The following is a 24,115-nucleotide window of genomic DNA, read 5'->3' as shown; positions in this document are numbered from 1 at the left end:
GTGCTATCTGTGATTATCCCTGAATTAAGGCGGGCTAGTATATTGGTCCATGTGGTCTATTATGGTTGCACTTGTCTCAAGTGAGCCTGGTTGGTTTAGTTATTGTTGGTATGAGAAGTGTGTTGTTCATATTGTTGATGAAATCAGTTACAGGCTGATCTAGTAAGCCAAGGTTGATGTTGAAGTCTCCAGCTAAGAGAAGGTGGTGCTTATTCATTTGTCTGTTTGTTATTAGTGACTTTAATTTCTCACTGAAATTTGGGATGTTTGTGTGAGGTATCCGGTAAATAGCACCGATTGTTATAGGTGTCTTAAGGTTTTTTACAGTAAAATTAGCAAAAATGTATTCCCCATATTCATCACTAAAGCAAGTGGTGCTAATACAAGATAACTGGTTAGAGTAATAGATTGCAATACCACCCCCAACTTGGTTTGGTCTGCAGTTGTGAATTGCTGTGTATCCTGGTAGAGGGTAGATATCTATTGTGTCCTGCTTAAGCCAGGTCTCAGTAAGAATAATGCAGGAGAAGGGTGTCTTTAGTGATTCAAGGAGTGCCAGGAGGTCATCATAGTGTTTGCTTAAGGACCTGATGTTGTAGTTAAGTACTGATAGACTTTTAGCATTGTTTAGGTTAGTGCTGGCTTGTGATGCTGTGTAATAAAGGCAGTTACTTTCCAATAGGTTTTGATTGGGTGTCAGATTATGGAGGTTTAGATCAGGGTCAATGTGATCAATCATCTTCTATGTTTAAATTATGGTTATTTATATCCTGAGTTGTGTGTTGAGTTCTAGTACTGATATCTGTAGTGGTGGGAAGTTTGGATAAGTATATAGCTAGAGTATTTTGGTCATATTGAGTATAGTCACTACTACACATAATGAAGTTGATGTTGTCTATGTGTTGTGCTGGAATGAACTAAAGTACAACTAGGTATAAACTAGTAATATAAAAATACAAATTTAAAATAGAACAATACTCTCACTTGTAATTGCACTAAGGTCTAATATAATGACTTTTGTGGAGTCTATGTTTTGAGCTAGAATGAGCTATAGTACAACTAGATTTAATCTAATAATATAAAAATACAAATTTAAAATAGCACCAGTCTCTCACTAGTAATTGCACTATGGTCTAATATAATGAATTTGGTATTGACTATAGTACAACTGAGTTTAATCTAATAATATAAAAAAGGCACAAGACTCTCCATTGTAATTGCACTAAGGTCTTATATAAGTTGTTTACAAGAATTAGAGTATAACTAGATTTAAATTGACAAGATAAAATATACAAGTTAAGGTAGCAAAAGAAGAATAAAAAAAAAAATGATAAAAATAAAAATGGCAATGACTTGGTTATAATATGCTAGTAAGATGGTAGACAGGATAATATAAAAGTTGTAGTTGAAAATACTAGTTTAAAAAAGTATAGAATAAAATGGTCAATAAAAGAAGTTTACAATAAGTTTGATCAATATAGTTTAAAGCAAAATTGGGCAATAATAGGGATTTTAGAATAAAATTGGGCAATTGAGTATTTCTTAAAGTGAGGTAGAATTATTGAGGATAAGTTATGGCTAGTTTATAATAAAATAAGATGGAACAGTGATGCGGTAAGTTGTAAAAAAAGAAGATAGATTCTGTAGATATTAAACAAATTAAGACTATGAGGTATAATGGTCGTTGAATACAACAATGACAATCAATAGTAGTTGGGGTATTAGAATTTTAGGGGGGCACAAATTTATGACAATATAACACTAACTGTGGACTGTGGGTATTATCTGCACTTTACTCTGATTCTGTTAGTCCAGCCTCACTTAGGAATGTTTTAAGGTCATGTTCTGTAGAGATGAAGTATCTCTTCCCAGTGGGCTGTTTCCTAACTGTGATTTTTCCATCCCTCACAAAGCACTGGTGGATTTTTGGGGCATAGCATAATTTTCTTAGCCGATAAAGAAGGTTTTATCTTATTTTGGTAAGGCACTCATTGACGTAAACATCAGTTTTCATAGAAATAGATGTTTTTAGTAGGTTGTTTCTTTGTAGGCTAGTTTGGAATTTTAACAGCACTGTTTTTTTACCTGCTTGGTAGCCCATCAGTTTGCAATCCTTTAGGTCGTCACTACGTATGTTAAGGTGAAGGTGGTCCTTGATAAGCTGCAGGGTGGTCTCCATGCAGGTCTCTTGGGTGACTGTGGGTGGGAGATGTTTGCTGTTAACTACAACAGCATCAGATAGCTGCTGTTGGTCATTATGGTCTTGGAAGTTGGTTATGACATTGGCAAGTTGTTGGTCTACTCTTGATCTTTCCTCTGTAATGTTGGTAGTAAGTAGGGTGACTTGGTCTTTTAGTGTGTTGATGGTGTCTAGGGACTGGGTGTGGGTGTTGCTTTGTTGTTCCAGTGTGTCTAGTTTATGTTCTAGAGCAGTGATCTTGTTGAGGTAATCTGCATTGCTAGCTTTTAGTTCCTGCATTTCTTGAGTTAGTTTGGTGATCGTTTGGTTCTGAATCGTAAGGAGTTTAGCTATTTCTGGGTCGGTGATCTTCTTGACATCAAATACTGGGAAGGAGTTACCTTGGACTGTGACGGCGGCCATGTTTGTTGTTGTCTGTCGTGTGTTGTGGTGATGCCGGTGGGTGATGAGGGTTGTGTCCTGGCTGGCAGTACCACAAGTTTTCCTCGTGTTATTACTGCTCTCACCTTTGATGTTAGGAGTCCTTAGCTGGTTACTGGATCTTCTTTTATTGCTCTGACCCTTGTCCATTGGCTGTGGCTTCAGGTGAATAATAGGCGATGGGTGAATGTTGTGGAGTATCACTTCAGTGGCAGCGGGGTAGGACGTGGTAGTACGAGTCCTATTAGTTGGTAATTTGTGAACTTTTGGGTGATTTCTGCAGTTGATTTATATTATTCTGGGTATCCACACATGTTAGTGTTATGTGGGTCTTGATTAGGTCATCACTGGGCTGCTGGGAACCTCAGGTAGAAGTAAAAATAGAGGACAAGGTTCCTGTTGCCGCTGCCGCCGCCGCAATAGTTTCATTGCCGGCTACTTGTTAAGGTAGGGTAAGTCCAGCTCCCGCTATTCCCGCCTTTTCTCCCCCACCCCTAAAGTGATAGTTTGATTGCCGGCTGCTTGTTAAGGTAGGGTCAGTCTAGCTCCCGCTATCCCTTCCCCTCCTTCTTCCCCCCGCCCCCCCAAAAGGTGACGTGTGGGGCTCCAGTCCAAACAGTAATCACTAGACTCACAGCTCCCAGCACTACTGTAAGTACATGCCTGCCTTGTATTCTAGTGGATTTATTGGTTGAAAGCTTCACTTTTGACCAATAATAAACTTAGTCCTTTCAGTCTTGCTCTAGGTTGACTGTTGTAATGATCACCACGTCTTTTAGGTATTGTACTTATCATGGAGATTGATTTCTTAAGCAGTGGGTAACCTGTCTATCTTACCAGCTTGGATGACAGAGAGGGTCACCTGCCAATCAACGAGTAGAATTGATGGAGATGAACTAACGTCCTGAGACTTCCCCTTTTTGGATTTAATTACCTGTGCACCTGTATGAAATTGCAGGACGTAACCCCTCATCATTGCAGCGGTAAAGAACCTGCTTTCCTGTCATCGGGATAGAATACTCATGGCTATACTGTGAAGAACGAACCGGTGGGTTGTAACCAACACCTGCGACCCCCCCCCCAATCATCAGCAACTGCTACGATTTCAACAATACGCAGTGTCACCAACACCAGACACCCCTATATATATTAGCGTTGAGTTCAAATGTTATTTTATTCATTTCATTTTTCATTTTTCTTTCAAATAGGATATACCTTTCATGTTTTATTGTTTTATGTTTGCTTTAATAAATAATAAAGTGTTTATCTTTGTGAATTATTATTTCTTTTTCTATTCATTATTTTTCCTGAGGAGGAGCCAGCCTTGGTAATACTGACTGAAGTTGTTACAGGGCTGAGTAAGCCTTCACAACAACACCCACATTAAGATGAATCATGTAGTGGCCACCAAGACCCAACCCCCACACAATATAATTTCAACATCAAGTCAGGCAGATAACACAGCTAGCTAAGGTCTTATGCAGTAAACAAACTAACTTCATGGGCATCAGAAAAACTTGTCAAGAGTACCAGGTTTTCTGCAAATCAAAGACAATCAAGGAGGTCAAGATGGATGAATCCATTTGAGACTGCAGAGTAATAAGAGAGCAGATGTGAGGGCATGTGAACTACATATACGTTGTGGTCATAGGATGGCAAATGTGCTGTTGTGGGTCATGCAACCTTAGAGGATGCCAGTGCCCAACCCCCTGGTGAGAACAGTTGTTTGGGCAGAGGCAAACTAGGGGCTTAATGGAGAATAACAGAATTCCTGGGGAAATTAGAAGCAAGTAATAGGTAGGAAGAAGTGTGGCATATTGTATTCCAAAAGTTGGTCCCCATGGTTCAGACAGAAATACAAGTACTAAACACAAAAGAAATACTAGATGCACATGTCTAAGTAACAACACAGTGAAGTAACAGAATGAAGGAAGAAACTGAAGAAATCAGTAATGTTTTTAAACAGCAAGAGAATAGTCTAATTAAAAGTTAAATTTAAAAAATCAGTGCATATAATGTGCTGAGGAAAAATAATGTGTAACTAAGACAAATGCTCTACTTTTGAACATTCTCCATATTCATTTCCTCATGAATATTTCTGGCTATTCTAATTTTTGCTGCTGTTACCCTCTTGCACACCTTACTGTCTCCAACTGCCAGTTTATAAACATACCATAGGCTAAGCCTCCATTCATGTTACCTACTTTCCACAAAGCTAGAAGCCATAAAGCAATACAGTACTTAACTCACCTATATGCATTATATGTAAAGTAATCTTTAATAGGCCAACTTTTTGCTTCCGGCAATGAATGTAGAATACGATAAAAATAGGAATACTGTCGAGCGATATTTCGAAACTGCTTCACTGCTTCTTCTGAAAGTAAAATTTTTATCTTCTTATTATATCACCTAACAGATAAATAACTTCCATTAACAACTAGCATATGTATTTTTTGCTTTACCACATCAGCCATTTCCCAAGGCAAACTGTATATGTACATACATACATATGCACTCATGCATGTACATAAACACACCAAGTGCAATTATACATCAAATTTATTGAGATTATACCTTAACCCTTTCAGGGTTTCGGCCGTACTAGTATGGCTTACGCACCAGGGTCCATGACGTACTAGTACTCATAAATTCTAGCGCCTTTAAATCTAGTGAGAGAAAGCTGGTAGGCCTACATATGAAAGAATGGGTCTATGTGGTCAGTGTGCGCAGTATAAAAAAATCCTGCAGCACACAGTGCGTAATGAGAAAAAAAAAACTGACAGTGGTTTTGGATTAAAACAGCGACTTTGCACTGTAGTATTTTCGTATGGTATTTATTGTTGTATTCTAGTATTCTTTGTCTCATTGTATAGAATGGAAGACATATTACAGAAATTGAGATGATTTTGACTGGTTTTACAATGAAAAGTACCTTGAAATTGAGCTCAAAGTAGCAGAAATGTTCAATTTTTACGAAAGTTCAAAAGTAAACAAATCATGATAGGCTTCCAATACACGTCAACTGATGAGTCTAATATTCTTCCACAAGTGCGCCGATAGTATTTATACCATTTCTACACTAATGCAGTAGTCTGCATAACAGTAAATCTTCTATATTTTGTGAGAATAAAAATTCAAAATGGAAAGCAAAAGAATGTAAGAGGGGCGTGAGGACGTGACTAATGAACAGAGGAAATGTTATTTTAGAGCCAGGAATGTCTTTCTTGTTTATTCTGGACCCTATTTGGAAATTGGCATCTTCTGAAATTTGTGTGAAACTGGCAAAATTGCTAAATTCTGACCACTGTACTGGATAGTTGAAATTGGTAAATTGGTGGTTTCTTGTACTCATTCGATAGAAAAAGTGGAATTTAGCGAAATAGTTATGATTTTTGTCGACTAGTACATTGGAATTGGCCGAAAATAGGGCTCAAAGTGGGCAAAATCGCCGATGTGTCAACACCGTTGAGACCGCTAACTTCGCGAGAGCATAATTCCGTAAGTTTTCCATCAAATTTGACACTTTTGGTGTCATTATGATCGGGAAAAGTTTCTCTATCTTTTCATAAGAAAAAAATAATTATTTTTTTTTTTAAATTTGGGGGACCCTCAGAACAAGTCTCTGAGAGGGCCTGTGGACCCTGAAAGGGTTAAAATAGTCATCTAGGTTGATCCCACTCTCCTGGTAATACTCATTATGTAGCAGTCACTGTGGTGAATGCTATTAGGCATTCCCATGAAACAATCCAGGATAAAATACCTTTCCCATTAAAATCTTTTTTTTTTTTTCCAACAAACCAGCCGTATCCCACCAAGGCAGGGTGACCTAAAAAGAAAAAAACAAAAGTTTCTCTTTTTAAATTTAGTAATATATACAGGGCCATCCTAGGTAGTAGGTTGGTAAACAGCAACCACCCAGGGAGGTACTACCGTCCTTTCAAGAGAGTGTACAACGAAAGCCTGTAATTGTTTTACATGATGGTAGGATTGCTGGTGTCTTTTGTCTGTCTCATAAACGTGCAAGATTTCATGTATGTCTTGCTACTTCTACCTGCACTTAGGTCACACTACACATATATGTACAAGCATATATGTATATACACACACCCTTCTGGGTTTTCTTCTATTTTCTTTCTAGTTCTTGTTCTTGTTTATTTCCTCTTACTTCCATGGGGAAGTGGAACAGAATTCTTCTTCTGTAAGCCATACGTGTTGTAAGAGGCGACTAAAATGCCGGGAGCAAGGGGTTAGTAACCCCTTCTCCTGTATATATTACTAAATGTAAAAGGAGAAACTTTCGTTTTTCCTTTTGGGCCACCCCACCTCAGTGGGATACGGCCAGTGTGTTGAAAGAACGAAAGATACAGGGCCATATTCCAGAGAGGCAGGGTGACAAAAAAAATATAGGTATCAAAAAAAAATTTAATACTCTACTCACTTTCTCATTCACTTTCTCTTCCTCCTTTCCTTTTTCTAATTTCTCTCCTCATTTTTCTACTTTGTTTTTCTCTTTTTGAACCTTAATCTCTCTTTCTCAAATAATGTGTGAGAAAAAAAAATTCCCATTAGAAAATGATATGATGTTCAAAATTTACCTAGGATTGGTGATCCTTTGAGCATCTGTAGCTGTTGTGGAGTAAAATACAGAGTCGTTGAATAAGATGAAGGTAGAATACGTAAATATGGTTGCCATGGTGACTGTGGGTTCACAAACTCCCCAAGTGTGTGTAGGGCCAAAGACACATTGCCCATGTGTTGCAGGATGGGGTCCCGTTCTATTAGCGAACCTGAAGGAAATACGTACTATGTTTCACATTTTAAGTATTGTAAAAACTTAATAATTAACAATTTTTAAAAATTCTACAATCAATTATTATTATTATTACTGTATTTAAGGAGATGTGCTTTTGGATGATTATATAGGTAGAACATCAATTTTCCGGACCCTCTGGTTCTAAAGCCTTTCCGGATTACTGAGGTTTCCCGCCTTGTAGAGAGCACAGTATTCCTTGGTCTTGGGGTTGGATAAACAACATACAGTTGGGTGGTAAATACACTGCCGTGGAAATTTCAAGTTTCTGCTTGTAAATCTGTATGAATTATAAGAGTTTCTGGACCATCGGTGTCCAGAAAATCGATGTTGTACCTGTACTATATAGACTGTTTCAACTCAGAGCCTACACAATCCTCTCCTAGTGGAAAATGGCAGCTATGCTAACAATTATAATTATAATCATGGGGGAGCACTAAACCCACAGGATTATACAGCAATTGTGGGGGGGGGGGAGGTATTCAGGCTCAATTCGGAGAACTGGAGCACAGATCCAATTCCCTAGATCAAGAGCCCCTCACCAGCATCAAGGAATCTCCCATGAGGGGAGCTGTGTTAACAAGAAAACTTCAATCTGTAATTATTTACACCTACCATCCGGCTTACGACCGAGTTTGGTTCCAAGAAACCGGTCGTAAGTCGAATTGGACGCAAGTCGAACTTTACTACTGAATATCAACATAACTTTTTGTAATGACTATTTTATTGTTTTATTTTGGTATTTCATGTTTTACTTTACTTTTTATGCTGTTAGTACTGTATTTTATACTGTAAGATTTAGGATAAACACTGTGTACAACACAAACACTTGTTTATTTCCCAGAAATTTGGCATAAAAAACACAGTCATAAGTCGAGTCGTCGTATGTCGAGCAGGTCGTAAGTCGGATGGTAGGTGTATATTACACGATGTTACTCCCTGTCAAGTAGGAAAGGTAATAGTAATGGTTGTGACATTTACAGAGAACTTTCACCAGTTTTCATAGTCCTAAAAAAAATATGCAATATATACACACACATTCACGTGCACAATAAAAGCAACGAAAATAAACACTCAACACAAATAAATATTCCCACCAAGCTAAAATAACCAGCATCAATTAAAAAAAACATTAAATTATTTATGTCAAAAGTCTCATCTAAAATATCAAATATAGAGCAAATAATATTTAGTCAGGAATCAAAAGAAACCAAACTCACTCATGTGAAGTGAAACTAAGTGAGTTGCACTATAATGATGCCACAACTAAAAATTGGATGCTTTGATATAGACTGCTGTCAGCCACCACGTACCAAGGTATGATTTTCTTGCAGTCTCCTCTGTTAACATGGCCTCACATGGCACAGAAATTACCACCTGCCCTTGCTCAAGATCCTCAGTTGCCTGAAGACCAAACCCTTGCTCTTCAAACTCTGCAATTTCTACTCCCTTTACCTGAAATAATATACTGAATTATTTTGTGAACAGATTTGATTATGGTAACTCAGGTTATATTTAATACTTTATACAAAATATTTTATACAGATGTTGAAGGTGATAATTGAAAGTACCTGTAGATAAATATGTATTTGTAAACTGATATGTGAAATTGATGATTATTATATTCGTGGAGAAGTGCCTAAATCCATAAGGGTTCATGCAATACATACCTGAAAAATGGGAGGCAAAATTGCATATCGGGAAAGAATGACTGTACATATAAAATAGTCAAATTAAAAGGTATGGTACAGTACTAAAATTCTAAAAATAAATTCTAAATGTCATGGAAGAAAAAAGGTTAAAACATAATATCAGATAAAAGGAGTACAAAAAGTGGGAAGATTGAGAATGCAAAAAAAATTACACTTACTGTTCTACAGGTGGGCCCTGCTTATATAGCTGTAAAATGGAAATTGCTGTAAAGTGAAACATAGCCTTTTTTCACTCTCAAATGCATATAAAAACCTGATAACATGTTTACATTATCATACAATAAGCAGGCAATACAGCTAGGCCTAAAAAATGCATACACAATACACACACTGCTTACCTTAAAATATTTTCATCCTTAGCTTGTAGTGAGTGGTGAATACATTTATTGTAGGAAGTCTGAATAAATGAAGAATATACAACAATATACAATGCATAAATATACAACAATGCATAATTATACAACAAAAGATTTAAAACATACCATAATTTTCTTTTCCTCAAGCCAGGACATGAAAGGTGCTACCTGTTCCTTACGAGGAAACGATGGCAGTTGGATATCTGAAATATATTATCCATTAGTATAACAGGACTTGAACAGATCATACAGTAGATGACAAAAGATATATTGAAGAAAACTAGATGTCTTTGAGGGTGTACAAATCTGTAATGGAGGGAAGGAAAGGTAGGGGTCACCCTAGGAAAGGTTGGAGGGATGGGGTAAAGGAGGTTTTGTGTGTGAGGGGCTTGGACTTCAAGCAAGCATGTGTGAGCTTGTTTATATTGGAGTGGAGGCAAGTGGTTTTTGGGACTTGACAAACTGTTGGAAAGTAAGCAAGGTAAATTTTGTGAAGGGATTTAGGGAAACGGGTTAGCTGGACTCGAGTCCTGGAAAGTACAGTGCCCGCACTCTGAAGGAGGTGGATATCTGCAGGTTAGAGGGGCATCTGAACTGTGGTATCGGTAGGGCTCTGGCAAAACAGTGATAGAAGTGAATGATGGTGAAAGTGTTTCTTCTTTTGGGTCACTATATGTACTTCAGTGGGAGATGGACGAGTTTAAAAAAAATGCTAAAGAAATTTCCCTTTGTTGACTTTTTTGACTGATACAGCAATTACATAAAAATTTTGGAATAAATACTAAGCAAAACCACATTTTTAAATATAATGTTGAAGTTTCACTCAAATTTACAATGATCTGACTAAGCACAAAAACATTCTTAGATATGTAACTGCACATATCAGCAATCTGCATTTAATTTTTTTTTTCAATACGTTGGTTGTCTCCCACCGAGGCAGGGTGACCCAAAAAGACCCCCCCCCCAAAAAAAAAAAAAAAAATACTTTCATCATCATTCAACACTTTCACCTCACTCATACATAATCACTGTCACTAATATAGTGTATAATAGTTACTATTAGACAATGTATATGTTTTATATTCATGCTCTAAATTTATAAGAGATTCATCTGCCAAGTTACAGAGACACTTAAAGCTACCTTAAATTTAGCTATAGCTCTGATGCCTCGTTTTCCCAGAGAATTCTCCCTCCGAGTGGATGGTCATATCAGAAAAAGCCTCCCAGGCCTATCTATACATGACTTCCTGGCATCCCCTATACTACATCTATTAACATAATATAACTTACTCCTTAATTAATCCTCCACTTTCACATTCCATAATGTAAGCTACAAAACTTACTGTACTTCACTCTTGTACATATTAAAAAATAATAAAACAATTATTAAACTATTAAGACACAACCAGTTAATTACATTTCAAATATCTGTAGCTATATTATAAATAGATGTAAAATCATATTCATGGGTCACATCGTAATCAAGTCTGGTACAAGGAAAAGGTTACCTTCAATTCCTAAGATCAAGAGTACATCAAATAAACCCCTTTGAAGGGAGCAATGCAAAATACAAAGATGAAATTTCCCTTTGGAGACTACTGGCAATAAGAGACAAGAACATAGGAAAACATCTACATTATGTCATACAACTGCGCATGTAGTTAAATGCACAAGAAATCCTACTTAACAGTCTATGTCTAATTCTTAAGTAGCCTTAAAGAATTAGGATTAACTTACCCAAAATGTATTATGTACCAGTGGCTGCTTTTGTGTCTAACAATATTTCGTTCCATGTAAACATTATTTTTGTACCATATAAAAAGGAGTAGAAATCTGAATTTGAATGTAACCACCAAAGAAATACCAAAAGGAAAATTATTCAACCATCAACACCCTATAACAGGGTCATACAATACACTTTTTTTGAGCTGCCTTTTTTATAAATTTTAAATGTACGAGTCTATTCTTTCTTAATCCAAGCTCAATTCTGCTACAGCAAAGTTTTAAGATACGTTCACACTAACCATATACAACAGACCTTTAAAAGGTTCATCAGGAGGAGAGAAAGCTTAGGTTATTATCTATTCTTTGATATAAATGAGGAATTTAAATTTAAGTCATTAATGGTAATTCAAGGTTATGAAAGTGGCCCTCCAAGACCATACATCTTTTTTTTTTAATCTTAATAAAGATAAATGGTCAAAATGAAATAATGAACATTTGTTCATTTGAACTCCTTTTATTTAAAGTGAACCACACAAATGAAACAAGGGGCTACTTTGCACATGGCTCAAACATTTTCTTATAAAAACAAACGTGCAAATAAAATAAAATATAAATACCTGACTAATGGGATTCAATTAGATTCAGAATTTTTATATAGAGGGGTTAAGGGGTAGTAATCTGGTCGGAAGGAGAGCTAAGAGATATATCTTAACTATATTATCACACTATTATTATTTTATCTGGGGGGCTTTCGGGGGACCAGGGAAGACTTTGAGGGGGGTCAGCACCGCCTTTCATTGCCACTGATCTGGCTTGATCCAAGGAAGGAAAGAAAATCTCAAGTTCTGTGAATCAAGAGCCCTTTGCTAGCATCAAAACCATCCCATTGAAGGGTGCTGTTCCAAGAATTATACATACATACCTTTCTCTATGTTCCTTATCTTTTCAATTAATGCATAAATTTCCAAGTACTCGGCCCACTCCTGTGCTGCACCTGGAGCAACAGCTGGAGGGACCTTTGTGCAACCTAGTGAATAAAAGTTATTAATTTTATTCATTACAATGTTAGTAAATTTTCATTGGTTACTAGAATTGAAATATTAATCACTGTTATTTCAAATTTATTAGTGTTTCATTATCTGTAATCTTTCATTGTTGTCCCACATCCCCCATTCTTTATGCCACTACCATATATTTACAAATGCTAATCAATGCAGCATATCTTACATATATTTAAGAAATCATGACTGATTTCTACTGTATCTTACAGCTAGACTTTAAGTAATAAAATATTACAAGGTTCCCATTTGAAATAAGTAACTGACTATTTTAGGTTATCCTAGGTAATTTACACATGTTACTATGTATGATAATTATAATTGTGTACCTATACTTAAATAAAGAATCTTTGAGAAATTATACAGTACATGTACTTTAATCCTGACCTTGATTGTAATGTACTTTTTTTTTTTTCAACAAGTCGGCAGTCTCCCACCGAGGCAGGGTGACCCAAAAAAGAAAGAAAATCCCCAAAAAGAAAATACTTTCATCATCATTCAACACTTTCACCACACTCACACATTATCACTGCTTTTGCAGAGGTGCTCAGAATACAACAGTTTAGAAGCATATACGTATAAAGATACACAACATATCCCTCCAAACTGCCAATATCCCAACCCCTCCTTTAAAGTGCAGGCATTGTACTTCCCATTTCCAGGACTCAAGTCCGACTATATGAAAATAACCGGTTTCCCTGAATCCCTTCACTAAATATTACCCTGCTCACACTCCAACAGATCATCAGGTCCCAAGTATCATTCATCTCCATTCACTCCTATCTAACACGCTCATGCACGCTTGCTGGAAGTCCAAGCCCCTTGCCCACAAAACCTCCTTTACCCCCTCTTTCCAACCCTTTCGAGGACGACCCCTACCCCTCCTTCCTTCCCCTATAGATTTATATGCTTTCCATGTCATTCTACTTTGATCCATTCTCTCTAAATGACCAAACCACCTCAACAACCCCTCTTCTGCCCTCTGACTAATGCTTTTATTAACTCCACATCTCCTAATTTCCACACTCCGAATTTTCTGCATAATATTTACACCACACATTGCCCTTAGACAGGACATCTCCACTGCCTCCAACCGTCTCCTCGCTGCTGCATTTACCACCCAAGCTTCACATCCATATAAGTGTGTTGGTACTACTATACTTTCATACATTCCCTTCTTTGCCTCCATAGATAACGTTTTTTGACTCCACATATACCTCAACGCACCACTCACCTTTTTTCCCTCATCAATTCTATGATTAACCTCATCCTCCATAAACCCATCCGCCGACACGCCAACTCCCAAGTATCTGAAAACATTCACTTCTTCCATACTCCTCCTCCCCAATTTGATATCCAATTTTTCTTTATCTAAATCATTTGATACCCTCATCACGTTACTCTTTTCTATGTTCACTTTCAACTTTCTACCTTTACACACATTCTCAAACTCATCCACTAACCTTTGCAATTTTTCTTTAGAATCTCCCACAAGCACAGTATCATCAGCAAAAAGTAACTGTGTCAGTTCCCATTTTGAATCTGATTCCCCATAATTTAATCCCACCCCTCTCCCGAACACCCTAGCATTTACTTCTTTTACAACCCCATCTATAAATATATTAAACAACCATGGTGACATTACACATCCCTGTCTAAGACCTACTTTTACCAGGAAGTATTCTCCCTCTCTTCTACATACCCTAACCTGAGCCTCACTATCCTCATAAAAGCTCTTTACAGCATTTAGTAACTTACCACCTATTCCATATACTTGCAACATCTGCCACATTGCTCCTCTCTCCACTCTATCATATGCCTTTTCTAAATCCATAAATGCAATAAAAACTTCCCTACCTTTATCTAAATACTGTTCACATATATGCTTCAATGTGAACACTTGATCTACACATCCCCTACCCACTCTGAAGCCTCCCTGCTCATCCGCAATCCTACATTCTGTCTTACCTCTAATTCTTTCAATTATAACCCTACCGTATACTTTTCCTGGTATACTCAGTAAACTTATTCCTCTATAATTTTTACAATCTCTTTTGTCCCCTTTCCCTTTATGTAAAGGGACTATACATGCTCTCCGCTAATCCCTAGGTACCTTCCCCTCTTTCATACATTTATTAAACAAAAGTACCAACCACTCCAACACTATATCCCCCCCTGCTTTTAACATTTCTGTCATGATCCCATCAGTTCCAGCTGCTTTACCCCCTTTCATTCTACGTAATGCCAACAACGTACCTCCACCACACTTACATTCTGCTCTTCTTCACTCCTAAAAGATGGTATACCTCCCTGGCCAGTGCATGAAATTACCGCCTCCCTTTCTTCCTCAACATTTAAAAGTTCCTCAAAATATTCTCGCCATCTACCTAATACCTCCCTCTCCCCATCTACTAACTCCCCTACTCTGTTTTTAACTGACAAATCCATACTTTCCCTAGGCTTTCTTAACTCTTAACACTCCAAAATTTTTTCTTATTTTCATTAAAATTTCTTGACAGTGCCTCTCCCACTCTTTCATCTGCTCTCCTTTTGCACTCTCTCACCACTCTCTTCACCTTTCTTTTACTCTCCATATACTCTGCTCTTCTTATAACACTTCTGCTTTGTAAAAACCTCTCGTAAGCTACCTTTTTCTCTTTTATCACACCCTTTACTTCATCATTCCACCAATCACTCCTCTTTCCTCCTGCCCCCACCCTCCTATAACCACAAACTTTTGCCCCACATTCTAATACTGCATTTTTAAAACTATTCCAACCCTCTTCAACCCCCCCACTACTCATCTTTGCACTAGCCCACCTTTCTGCCAATAGTAGCTTATATCTCGCCCGAACTTCCTCCTCCCTTAGTTTATACACTTTCACCTCCCTCTTACTTGTTGTTGCCACCTTCCTCTTTTCCCATCTACCTCTTACTCTAACTGTAGCTACAACTAAATAATGATCCGATATATCAGTTGCCCCTCTATAAACATGTACATCCTGGAGCCTACCCATCAACCTTTTATCCACCAATACATAATCTAACAAACTACTTTCATTACGTGCTACATCATACCTTGTATATTTATTTATCCTCTTTTTCATAAAATATGTATTTCTTATTACCAAATTTCTTTCTACACATAGCTCAATTAAAGGCTCCCCATTTACATTTACCCCTGGCACCCCAAATTTACCTACTACTCCCTCCATAACATTTTTACCCACTTTAGCATTGAAATCCCCAACCACCATTACTCTCACACTTGATTCAAAACTCCCCACGCATTCACTCAACATTTCCCAGAATCTCTCTCTCTCCTCTACACTTCTCTCTTCTCCAGGTGCATACACGCTTACTATAACCCACTTTTCACATCCAATCTTTATTTTACTCCACATAATCCTTGAATTTATACATTTGTAGTCCCTTTTTTCCTGCCATAGCTTATCCTTCAACATTATTGCTACTCCTTCTTTAGCTCTACTCTATTTGAAACGCCTGACCTAATCCCATTTATTCCTCTCCATTGAAACTCTCCCACCCCCTTCAGCTTTGTTTCACTTAAAGCCAGGACATCCAGTTTCTTCTCATTCATAACATCCACAATCATCTTTTTCTTATCATTTGCACAACATCCACGCACATTCAGACTTCCCACTTTGACAATTTTCTTCTTTTTATTCTTGTTAGTAATCTTTACAGGAAAAGGGGTTACTAGCCCATTGTTCCTGGCATTTTAGTTGACTTTTACAACATGCACGGCTTACGGAGGAAAGATTCTTATTCCACTTCCCCATGGATATAAAAGGAAAAGTAATAAGACCAAGAACTATTAAGATAAAATCAAAGAAAACTCAGATGAGTGTGTATAAATAAACGTGTACATGTATGTGTAGTGTGACCTAAGTGTAAGTAGAAGTAGCATATTTATGAGACAGACGAAAGACACCAGCAATCCTACCATCATGTAAAACAATTACAGGCTTTCGTTTTACACTCACTTGGCAGGACGGTAGTACCTCCCTGGGTGGTTGCTGTCTACCAACCTACTTAGTACATTAAATTCCTTTAGACTTTGGCAGCTCATGAGATGAGCAGAAATGCTGATATCAAAGTAACATCTCATACTTATACAGCAGTACTGTATACTGTACCAAGTGTAACACTCTTTAGGAAACTTCAGTCAAGTACATTAAACTAACCTAAAAATTTGTTTCCGCAAATTTCTAAATTAATAATGTATATTTCTGTGAATTATGTCATTAATTTTGCACCAACTAACTTAATAACGAAAGGAAGTCTTGCTAAAATTAATTTAGCTTAATCCTACCCAGCCTATCTTAGGTCAGACTAAATTTTGTTAGAATTATTTAACATCAATAAAATACTGTACGTTAATTTTGTGATGTCCAGGCTGAGTCTTGCATCATGGAAACAATGAATTAATTCTCGGCTATTTTGGGAAAACAATTGTTCCTTTTAATACAAAGACCACAAGCCCTACCTAAAAAGTATAACATATACACCACCAATGAATCTTACTTAACAGTAATCAAAATTCATCAACTAGAAAACTAAAAGTGCTCCACGGAGATCATCACTTACTGCACTAGTTATCAAAATGTGATCTGATTTTCTCAAATAAATTTCAGTAATGCAATTTATATTCAGTTTTTAATCAAGTTACTTTTGATTTAGTTATCCATCTCTGCATGCTAAAACCTTAAAGCAAGTGCTATATAGGATCACAAAATGTATATTTAATTAAATGTGACAACATACAGTGGTACCTCTGGATACGAACTTAATTCGTTCCAGAAGGCTGTTCGAGTGCCGATACTGAATGAATTTGTTCCCATAAGGAATAATGTAAATTTGATTAATTTGTTTCAGACCCCCAAAAATACACTTACAAGAGCACTTACATAAATACACTTACATAACTGCTCGAGTTTTGAGCTGTTCGTATCCCGAGTTACCACTGTATTTAGAACAATCTACCAAAAACTTACGTTTAAAAACTTCATCAACAACAGCCGTCAATTCCCCTCTGGTCTGAGGTAAAAGTTTTACTGGTCCAACATTCCTGTTTGCCGTCTTCTTGGCATTGCTTTTTTTGCCCATTGTACTGCAAAATAAAAGAATGTTACCTACAGAAAATAACACCATGTAATCAACATATCTAAAATAACAACAAACATATTCTGCCCAAAATTAAATACGTACAGTGTTCCAGAACAATGAATGCAGCACAATAAATTGAAATTTTCTATGAAGCAGTTCACTATTATTTTTTAAATTTGGAAATGCAGCTAGCCCTCCACTTTTATGAGCTTCAAACATTCACGAATGCCCAACAAGTGGTGAGTGTTTTGTTTGTTCATTATTTGTTATTAAACCATAACATGTATATACAATATTTTATGGGGTTTTCATGCATTTTATGACTGTTCATGGTTCAATAGGTTAAGGAAGCAGTATTGTTAGGCTAAGTAAATGCTATTATTATATTTCCCTACAATATATTTGCACATCAAATCATTCATGAACACTACAGTTCAGTATTATTATATTTCCCTTCATCATATTTGCACACCAAACATTTGCAAATTTTCAAGATTTGCGAGGTTCTTGATCCCTGACCCTCGTGAATATGGAGGGCCTCCTGTAAAACCTCAGATAACTTTTTGGTCCAACCTGGACCATTATCAAGACTAATTTGATAAGAGTCCAAGTGGGACTAAAATGTTATTTAAAACTCCCTCTTCATACTATGAGTTAATAGTGAACAGGAAGTTAATGTGGTTAGGAAGCATTCCTACACTTAAAACTTAAATAGAGCATAAGTACCTGTAGTATATGACAAAAAAAAATAAAAATAACACTAACATTAAATCCAACATTACAACAATTTACCACATTTAAATAAAAATAAAAATTAGTGAAATTTGATTTAACAAACTAACAGGAAGACAGTTTCTAGTAATGCCAACTGCCTGTTAAAATACAAATACTATATTGAGACTGGATTTGCCATAGTCATAACAATAATGAACAATTCTGGATTTAACAAACTTTGGCCAGTAAATCAGAAATCAATTTACCCAACAGTGTAACAATAACAGACAATTTTGGAAATGGCGAATTTTCTCAGTTAAATTTGTATATAGTCTGTTGGGCACATTACTGCAATTTCTAATGATTTTGTTAATGCTATTATTTTTTTGTATTATGTTGCTGTGGCTTTCATCTGAATTTTTTCTCTCCCTCTGTTGAAACAGTATTATGATTCAAGGTATGAAGGGTATTGGGGCTTCAATGGATATGCAGTACTAATTACTGCACTGTATTTGTTAATGAGCAACACAAACATTTTTTGGAAATCCTATACTTACAAAGTGTATCCTTTGCATAAAACTTTTATAAGTTTATAAAATGTAAAAGATAAAGATTTTATTTCATTGGAAAGGTTACAGTGTGTAATTACAATTTGATTTGTTAAGTACAAAGAAAGCCACTATCATGCTGGGGCATTTATATAGCTGTATAGAAGAAAAAAAGGTTATAATAGTAGTGGGTGAGATAAGATAAGATTGCGTTCGGATTTTTAACCCCAGAGGGTTAGCCACCCAGGATAACCCAAGAAAGTCAGTGCGTCATCGAGGACTGTCTAACTTATTTCCATTGGGGTCCTCAATCTTGTCCCCCAGGATGCGACCCACACCAGTCGACTAACACCCAGGTACCTATTTGCTGCTAGGTGAACAGGACAACAGGTGTAAGAAAACGCATCGAAATGTTTCCACCCGCTGGGAACCAAACCCGGGCCCCTTTGTGTGTGAAGCGAGAGCTTTAGCCACCAGGCCACTGGGCCCGGTGGGACCCCAGTATAAATATAAGACTTTTTTGGGAGTTATCTAAAGTTAAATCTAAATAATGTACTTTTATTTGCCCATAAGTGAGTGCATTCAAGAACACTACGAGTATTTTGGCATAAGTACACATAAGTAAAATTATCATACACAATGTAAACTACCTAGGATAACCCAAAAAAGTGACTTATTTCCATCGAGGTCCTTGTAATATCTTATTTAAAAGTTAAAACAGCTAAGTAACTCAACTGTGTAAAAATCAGTTACAATAACAGGAAATATACTAAGGTAAAAAAAAAACCTATGCAATCAAAGCCTAAATAAAAACTTGTGTAGATAATCTAAATAAAACTGTTATAAGTAAGTAAGTAAGTAATAGGAGACAATAATAAAGTTGATGGAAATACATCAAATAATGGTTGACATTGTCAGGTTTAAGGTGTCTGACAGTGACACTATTTGTGCTGTGAATTGTGTGTCCAGTTAAGCACCCTTGGGTAAGGCCGGTACCTGGATGGGTGACCCGGCAATCACCCTTAGCTTAGAGGTACCTCCATATACCAGGCTTGTACCTGACACAGGGTATACCATACCAGGTCAGCCTACAATACTAGATTTATTATTATTATTTTTCTGGGGGAGCACCTAAGTTATCATGGTCATAGGTGCTTGGAAATGGGGTTACAACCCTATCGACTGCACGATGGTCATTACGGCTGCATGTAACTTTTCCCCACCAGCCAAGAATACTCTAATCTCCAAAATAAGAATTAAAGTATACGGTGAGCATATATAAACTGAGAGATATACACCTGAAGGTGTATATATGTCCCCCCATGAATCTCTGGTCCCTTCACATCCAGCAACCCCAGTGTAGGAACAGAGAGCGCTAAACCCAGCAGGCTTATGGCATATAACTGTCACAATGGCGAGTACTTACAAATATCACCAGAGGCGCTGCTACCCTAGTGTCAGAGCTTGTGTATATTATTAAGTTTGTTCCCTGCGGCTATTTCTGGTCATGGTTGGAGGAGAGAGTCGCCAGGCGCACCTCAAGCGCTAAACCCACTGGGGGTCTTGCACCCCCTGGGCATTGGCAGGTAATCAGACTTGATCCAAGGAAGGTGGAAGATTTCTCAGCTTCCTTGGATCAAGAGTCTTTCATCGGTATTAATGTACACTCCTCTTTCATCATGAGTGGCTCTACAGTCTCCAATTTTCTGGGTTATTCTAGGTAATTTACACTATATATGATAATTGTACTTATGTATACCTGTGCCTAAATAAACTTATTTATTATTTTAATCATATATCTACCCATGTATCTGCATTACATATATGTTCATTATCAAGGAAATAGATACACACTTTCCTTTCCTAGATTCTCTACACATATGCTGCTATGTATGATAATATATGTAACTGTATACCTGAATAAACTTACATAATAATAATAATATCTTTATTTACTACAAGTACATGTACAAGTTATACAGTCCTAGCTGACATCAGTGACATAGTACTACTATATAAAAAGCCACTTGTTATGTAGAGAATTTCGGGCAAATTAGGTTAGTTTTGTCCCAGGATGCCACTCACACCAGTTGACTAACACCCAGGTACCCATTTTACTGATGGGTGAACATAGACAACCGGTGTAAAGAAACACGCCCAATGTTTCTACCCTCGCTACTAATCGAACCCGGAATCGCCGTGTGAAGCGAGAGCTTTAGCCACCAGGTTTATGCCTGACTGGTCTAAAACCATTTCGTTCATACTATTACTGCTAATAATATTAATTATATAAAAATAATAATAATAATTATGTTAAAACAAGTGTTACATACACCTTTTTTTGGTTATCATTGCTAGTTAAAATATATATAAAATATATATAATATGGCGCCAATGCACGTCCACATCTAGTAAATCTGATTATCGCATTCATGGAAGGTGTAGAAAATACTGTATATTTTCCAAAAAATACAGTGTATTTTGTATGTAAACTGATAGAATATATTGTAGGTAATAAAAATTAATCTGTAAATAAATAAAGAACCAGCGATGGGTGAGCGTTGCTGGGGACTTGTGGCCATTGTTTTGAATTGACCGAGACAAACGTTAGTGAAAATCGGAAGAATTTTCGTCGCTCTAGGGATTATATTGGGCTTAAAACCTCTCAAATAGGATCCAAAATTGTTGGATTTGCAGTCCTGCATAATATGAACATTAGGCGAGTGGATAGGACAGTCAAGGAACCCCAGCTAAGTCATGTCTATATTTATGGAGTTTTGAGACTGACCGCGGGTTCAAATCCCACTCGTGGTATGTTTTTTTTTATGTTGGAATTCTGGCCAGTATTTTCTTCATAATTTTAGGCAGGGGGTTTTGTGTATGACACACCGTAATCTCCAGACTAATTGGCGAGTCTTATTATTATTATAAATTCTCCTTCAATGTATATGTGGAAATTTATTTGGTCCAAATAGTTCCACAGCTCAGATCCAGCATGGGCGTCTGGTCATCTGAGCCGAGCGGCCCTTAAACCCTCCCAAACAAGGCATTCTCTGGTTGGCGGTTGGTAAGCTTATTTAATTTATAGATTTACTCTTCAGGGAAGGAGTAGGTAGTTTTACTGGTAGTACACTAATATTAGGTTTACTAAGGCATCTGTAGATAATGATAGAGTAGACCTAAGACCTTAACATAGGTAGTAATAGGCCGATAATGTAGGCAAACACTAGGATAAGTTAGCTAGGGAGAACTGGCAGCCCTAGCTTGAATGGCGGGGCGCAGGTCACAAAGACAGAATAGCGTCCTTCTTACGATAGACACCGACTGGACAAGACGTGCCGTGAACAGCAGGCGGCGCCCCCACGTGTCTTCACATCTGAGACCTGGGGAAATCTGGTAGAGGCACCTCGATGTACCGTAGATGATCTCCATCAGCCCATACAGTAAGACGAGATATTCACCTTTTCCCGTAGGTTCTGGCCAGTGACTTAGGAGATTGTGGGTTGAGTTAACTGAGGGCTCGGCGTGCTACAGAGAGAGTATGCCCAGTAAGTACCAGCGTCTCAGAGCCGTCTGAAGCTAGTGTCTGAGTCTGCATAGTTATACTAGGGGATACATACCCTCTTGGATATAGGAATTTCTGAGGTGCAGGCAGGACACTAATAACGATTGAATATTGCAGGAATTTAATGCTCCCGGTTGCACATGGTTTCCAAGGGGAAGTCCAAAGGGGCTAAAGCTAGGCTTAGGAAGTTGAAGATCAGGATATATGCTGCAACACCAAGTAAGTTAGTCCTTTATACGTGCATGCAGGCGAAGTTTCTTGCAATACCAATCATTTGTGAAAATCTGTTCTATAAGCCACTTGTGAGGCTGAGGTACCCACCTCAGAGCTCGGTGTCAACAGAGTTTGCCAGGGTAGGCGACTCACTTGGAGGCAGTCCACACAAATTTTCACATATATGTATTCATTTTTTAAATTTAATATACAGTCCAAATATTTATGTTAATGTTTTTGCCAGAATTCCTGGTGATGTATATTTCATTTGAAATTAATATAGGTCCAGAGTGACTTGTGGAGATATGACAGTAGTAGGTATCGAAGGGGGACATTTGCGACCTAAGTGTCCTAAAATTTCTACATGTCTCTGTAGCTTTGATAAAGAATAATTATCTTTGTTACCATTTACTGGTGTGTATCTAATGAGATTCATCCAAGTAAATTTAATTTTCCACAGGAGGAGTGCTAAACCCGTATGGGTCATACGGGTAATATGTAAGGCAATAAAGTTTGAACTAAAGGGAGGAAAGGTCAGGTCTCGTTTTTTGGATCAAGAGCCTTTCACCGGCTTCAAGGAGCCTCCCTTGAGAATTCAGTGAGTGGATGATGATAATACTAATAATAATTGAGACGAGATGATTGGGCAAGTCTAATAACACCTATTGACCTTGTTTACTAGTAGTAAATATGGTAAGTTTATTTAGGTTGAGGTACACATAAGTACAATTATCATACATAGTAATATATGTGTAAATTACCTAAGATAAGCTTATTTCGAATGGGGACCTTGGTGACCATCTTGGGTTATCCTGAGCTACTCGTGTGTGTCGTCACTGGGCAATCAGAGGTGTCCATCTCCTGATTTGATGAGACAAACATGATGATAGTCACAGGTGAAATTACATACAAATTTCACTGACAACATTTCGCCTCCACAGTGGGTTTTATATTTTTTCTTGTGACTTGATAAAACTCACTCTACATGGGCGAAACTTGGCCAAGTTCCCACGTAAATGCATCTGTCTCAGTCAGCCAAAGCGTGTATATTAGTGGCAACTGCAAGCAAGTTTATTCAGGTATACACAAATAGTTACATAGATTATCATACACAGCAGCATATGTGTAGAGAACCAGGGATAACTCAAAAAAGTCAGTGACTTATTTCCATTGGGGTCCTTTTAATACCTTATTATTATACTATAAAAGAGATATACTAGGAATAAAGTAAACTGAGTTATTTATATTTACACGTGTGTTCACTAAAAAATCATCCCTTTCTGTCGTTACATTCATTAGGCAACTTTTGGCTCTCTTCTTGAACTGGTTCATGCTATGACTGGCTTTGACATGTGCAGGCAGTCTGTTCCATTCCTTTACTGTTGTACAATGAAAGGTGTTTGAAGCCTGGCCACTGACTATGGGTACTACAAAGGTGTGCGCTCTCCCCTAGTACTATGACTGCTTTGGTTCCCAGCCCTGATAAAGCAGACAAGACAAGAATAAAAGCTATCAGCCCCTTCATTATCTATCAACAGTTCACGAGCTGCAGCAACCTCAACTGGAACCCGAAATAATTTTTGGAAGATGGTGTTTAAAATCCTTATAACTGTTGCTGCTGTGGGTAGCGTGCCCCGGGAGCACACTACCTGCATCATAGTCCC

The 24,115-nt window shown here is 37.3% G+C and overlaps 1 protein-coding gene across 6 annotated transcripts in view; it reads right to left on the bottom strand.

Moving 5' to 3' along the window:
- Positions 1-24,115, bottom strand: part of Setd3 (SET domain containing 3) — a 79,686-nt gene that overhangs the window by 31,732 nt on the left and 23,839 nt on the right. For 5 of the 6 annotated variants that reach the window (XM_070099103.1, XM_070099108.1, XM_070099105.1 and 2 more), the window contains 6 exons: positions 17,300-17,415; positions 12,146-12,250; positions 9,625-9,701; positions 8,744-8,885; positions 7,216-7,407; positions 4,871-4,994 (listed from right to left, as the gene is read on the bottom strand). In XM_070099103.1, coding sequence (XP_069955204.1) covers positions 4,871-4,994; positions 7,216-7,407; positions 8,744-8,885; positions 9,625-9,701; positions 12,146-12,250; positions 17,300-17,415 — 756 coding nt within the window. Of the gene's footprint in view, positions 1-4,870; positions 4,995-7,215; positions 7,408-8,743; positions 8,886-9,624; positions 9,702-12,145; positions 12,251-17,299; positions 17,416-20,099; positions 20,303-24,115 lie in introns of those variants that run through there. The other variant, XM_070099106.1, reaches the window with a different exon arrangement.

The sequence above is a fragment of the Cherax quadricarinatus genome, chromosome 66, assembly GCF_038502225.1.
Source record: "Cherax quadricarinatus isolate ZL_2023a chromosome 66, ASM3850222v1, whole genome shotgun sequence".
NCBI lineage: Eukaryota > Metazoa > Arthropoda > Malacostraca > Decapoda > Parastacidae > Cherax > Cherax quadricarinatus.
This window is presented reverse-complemented; position numbering and strand designations above follow the sequence as displayed.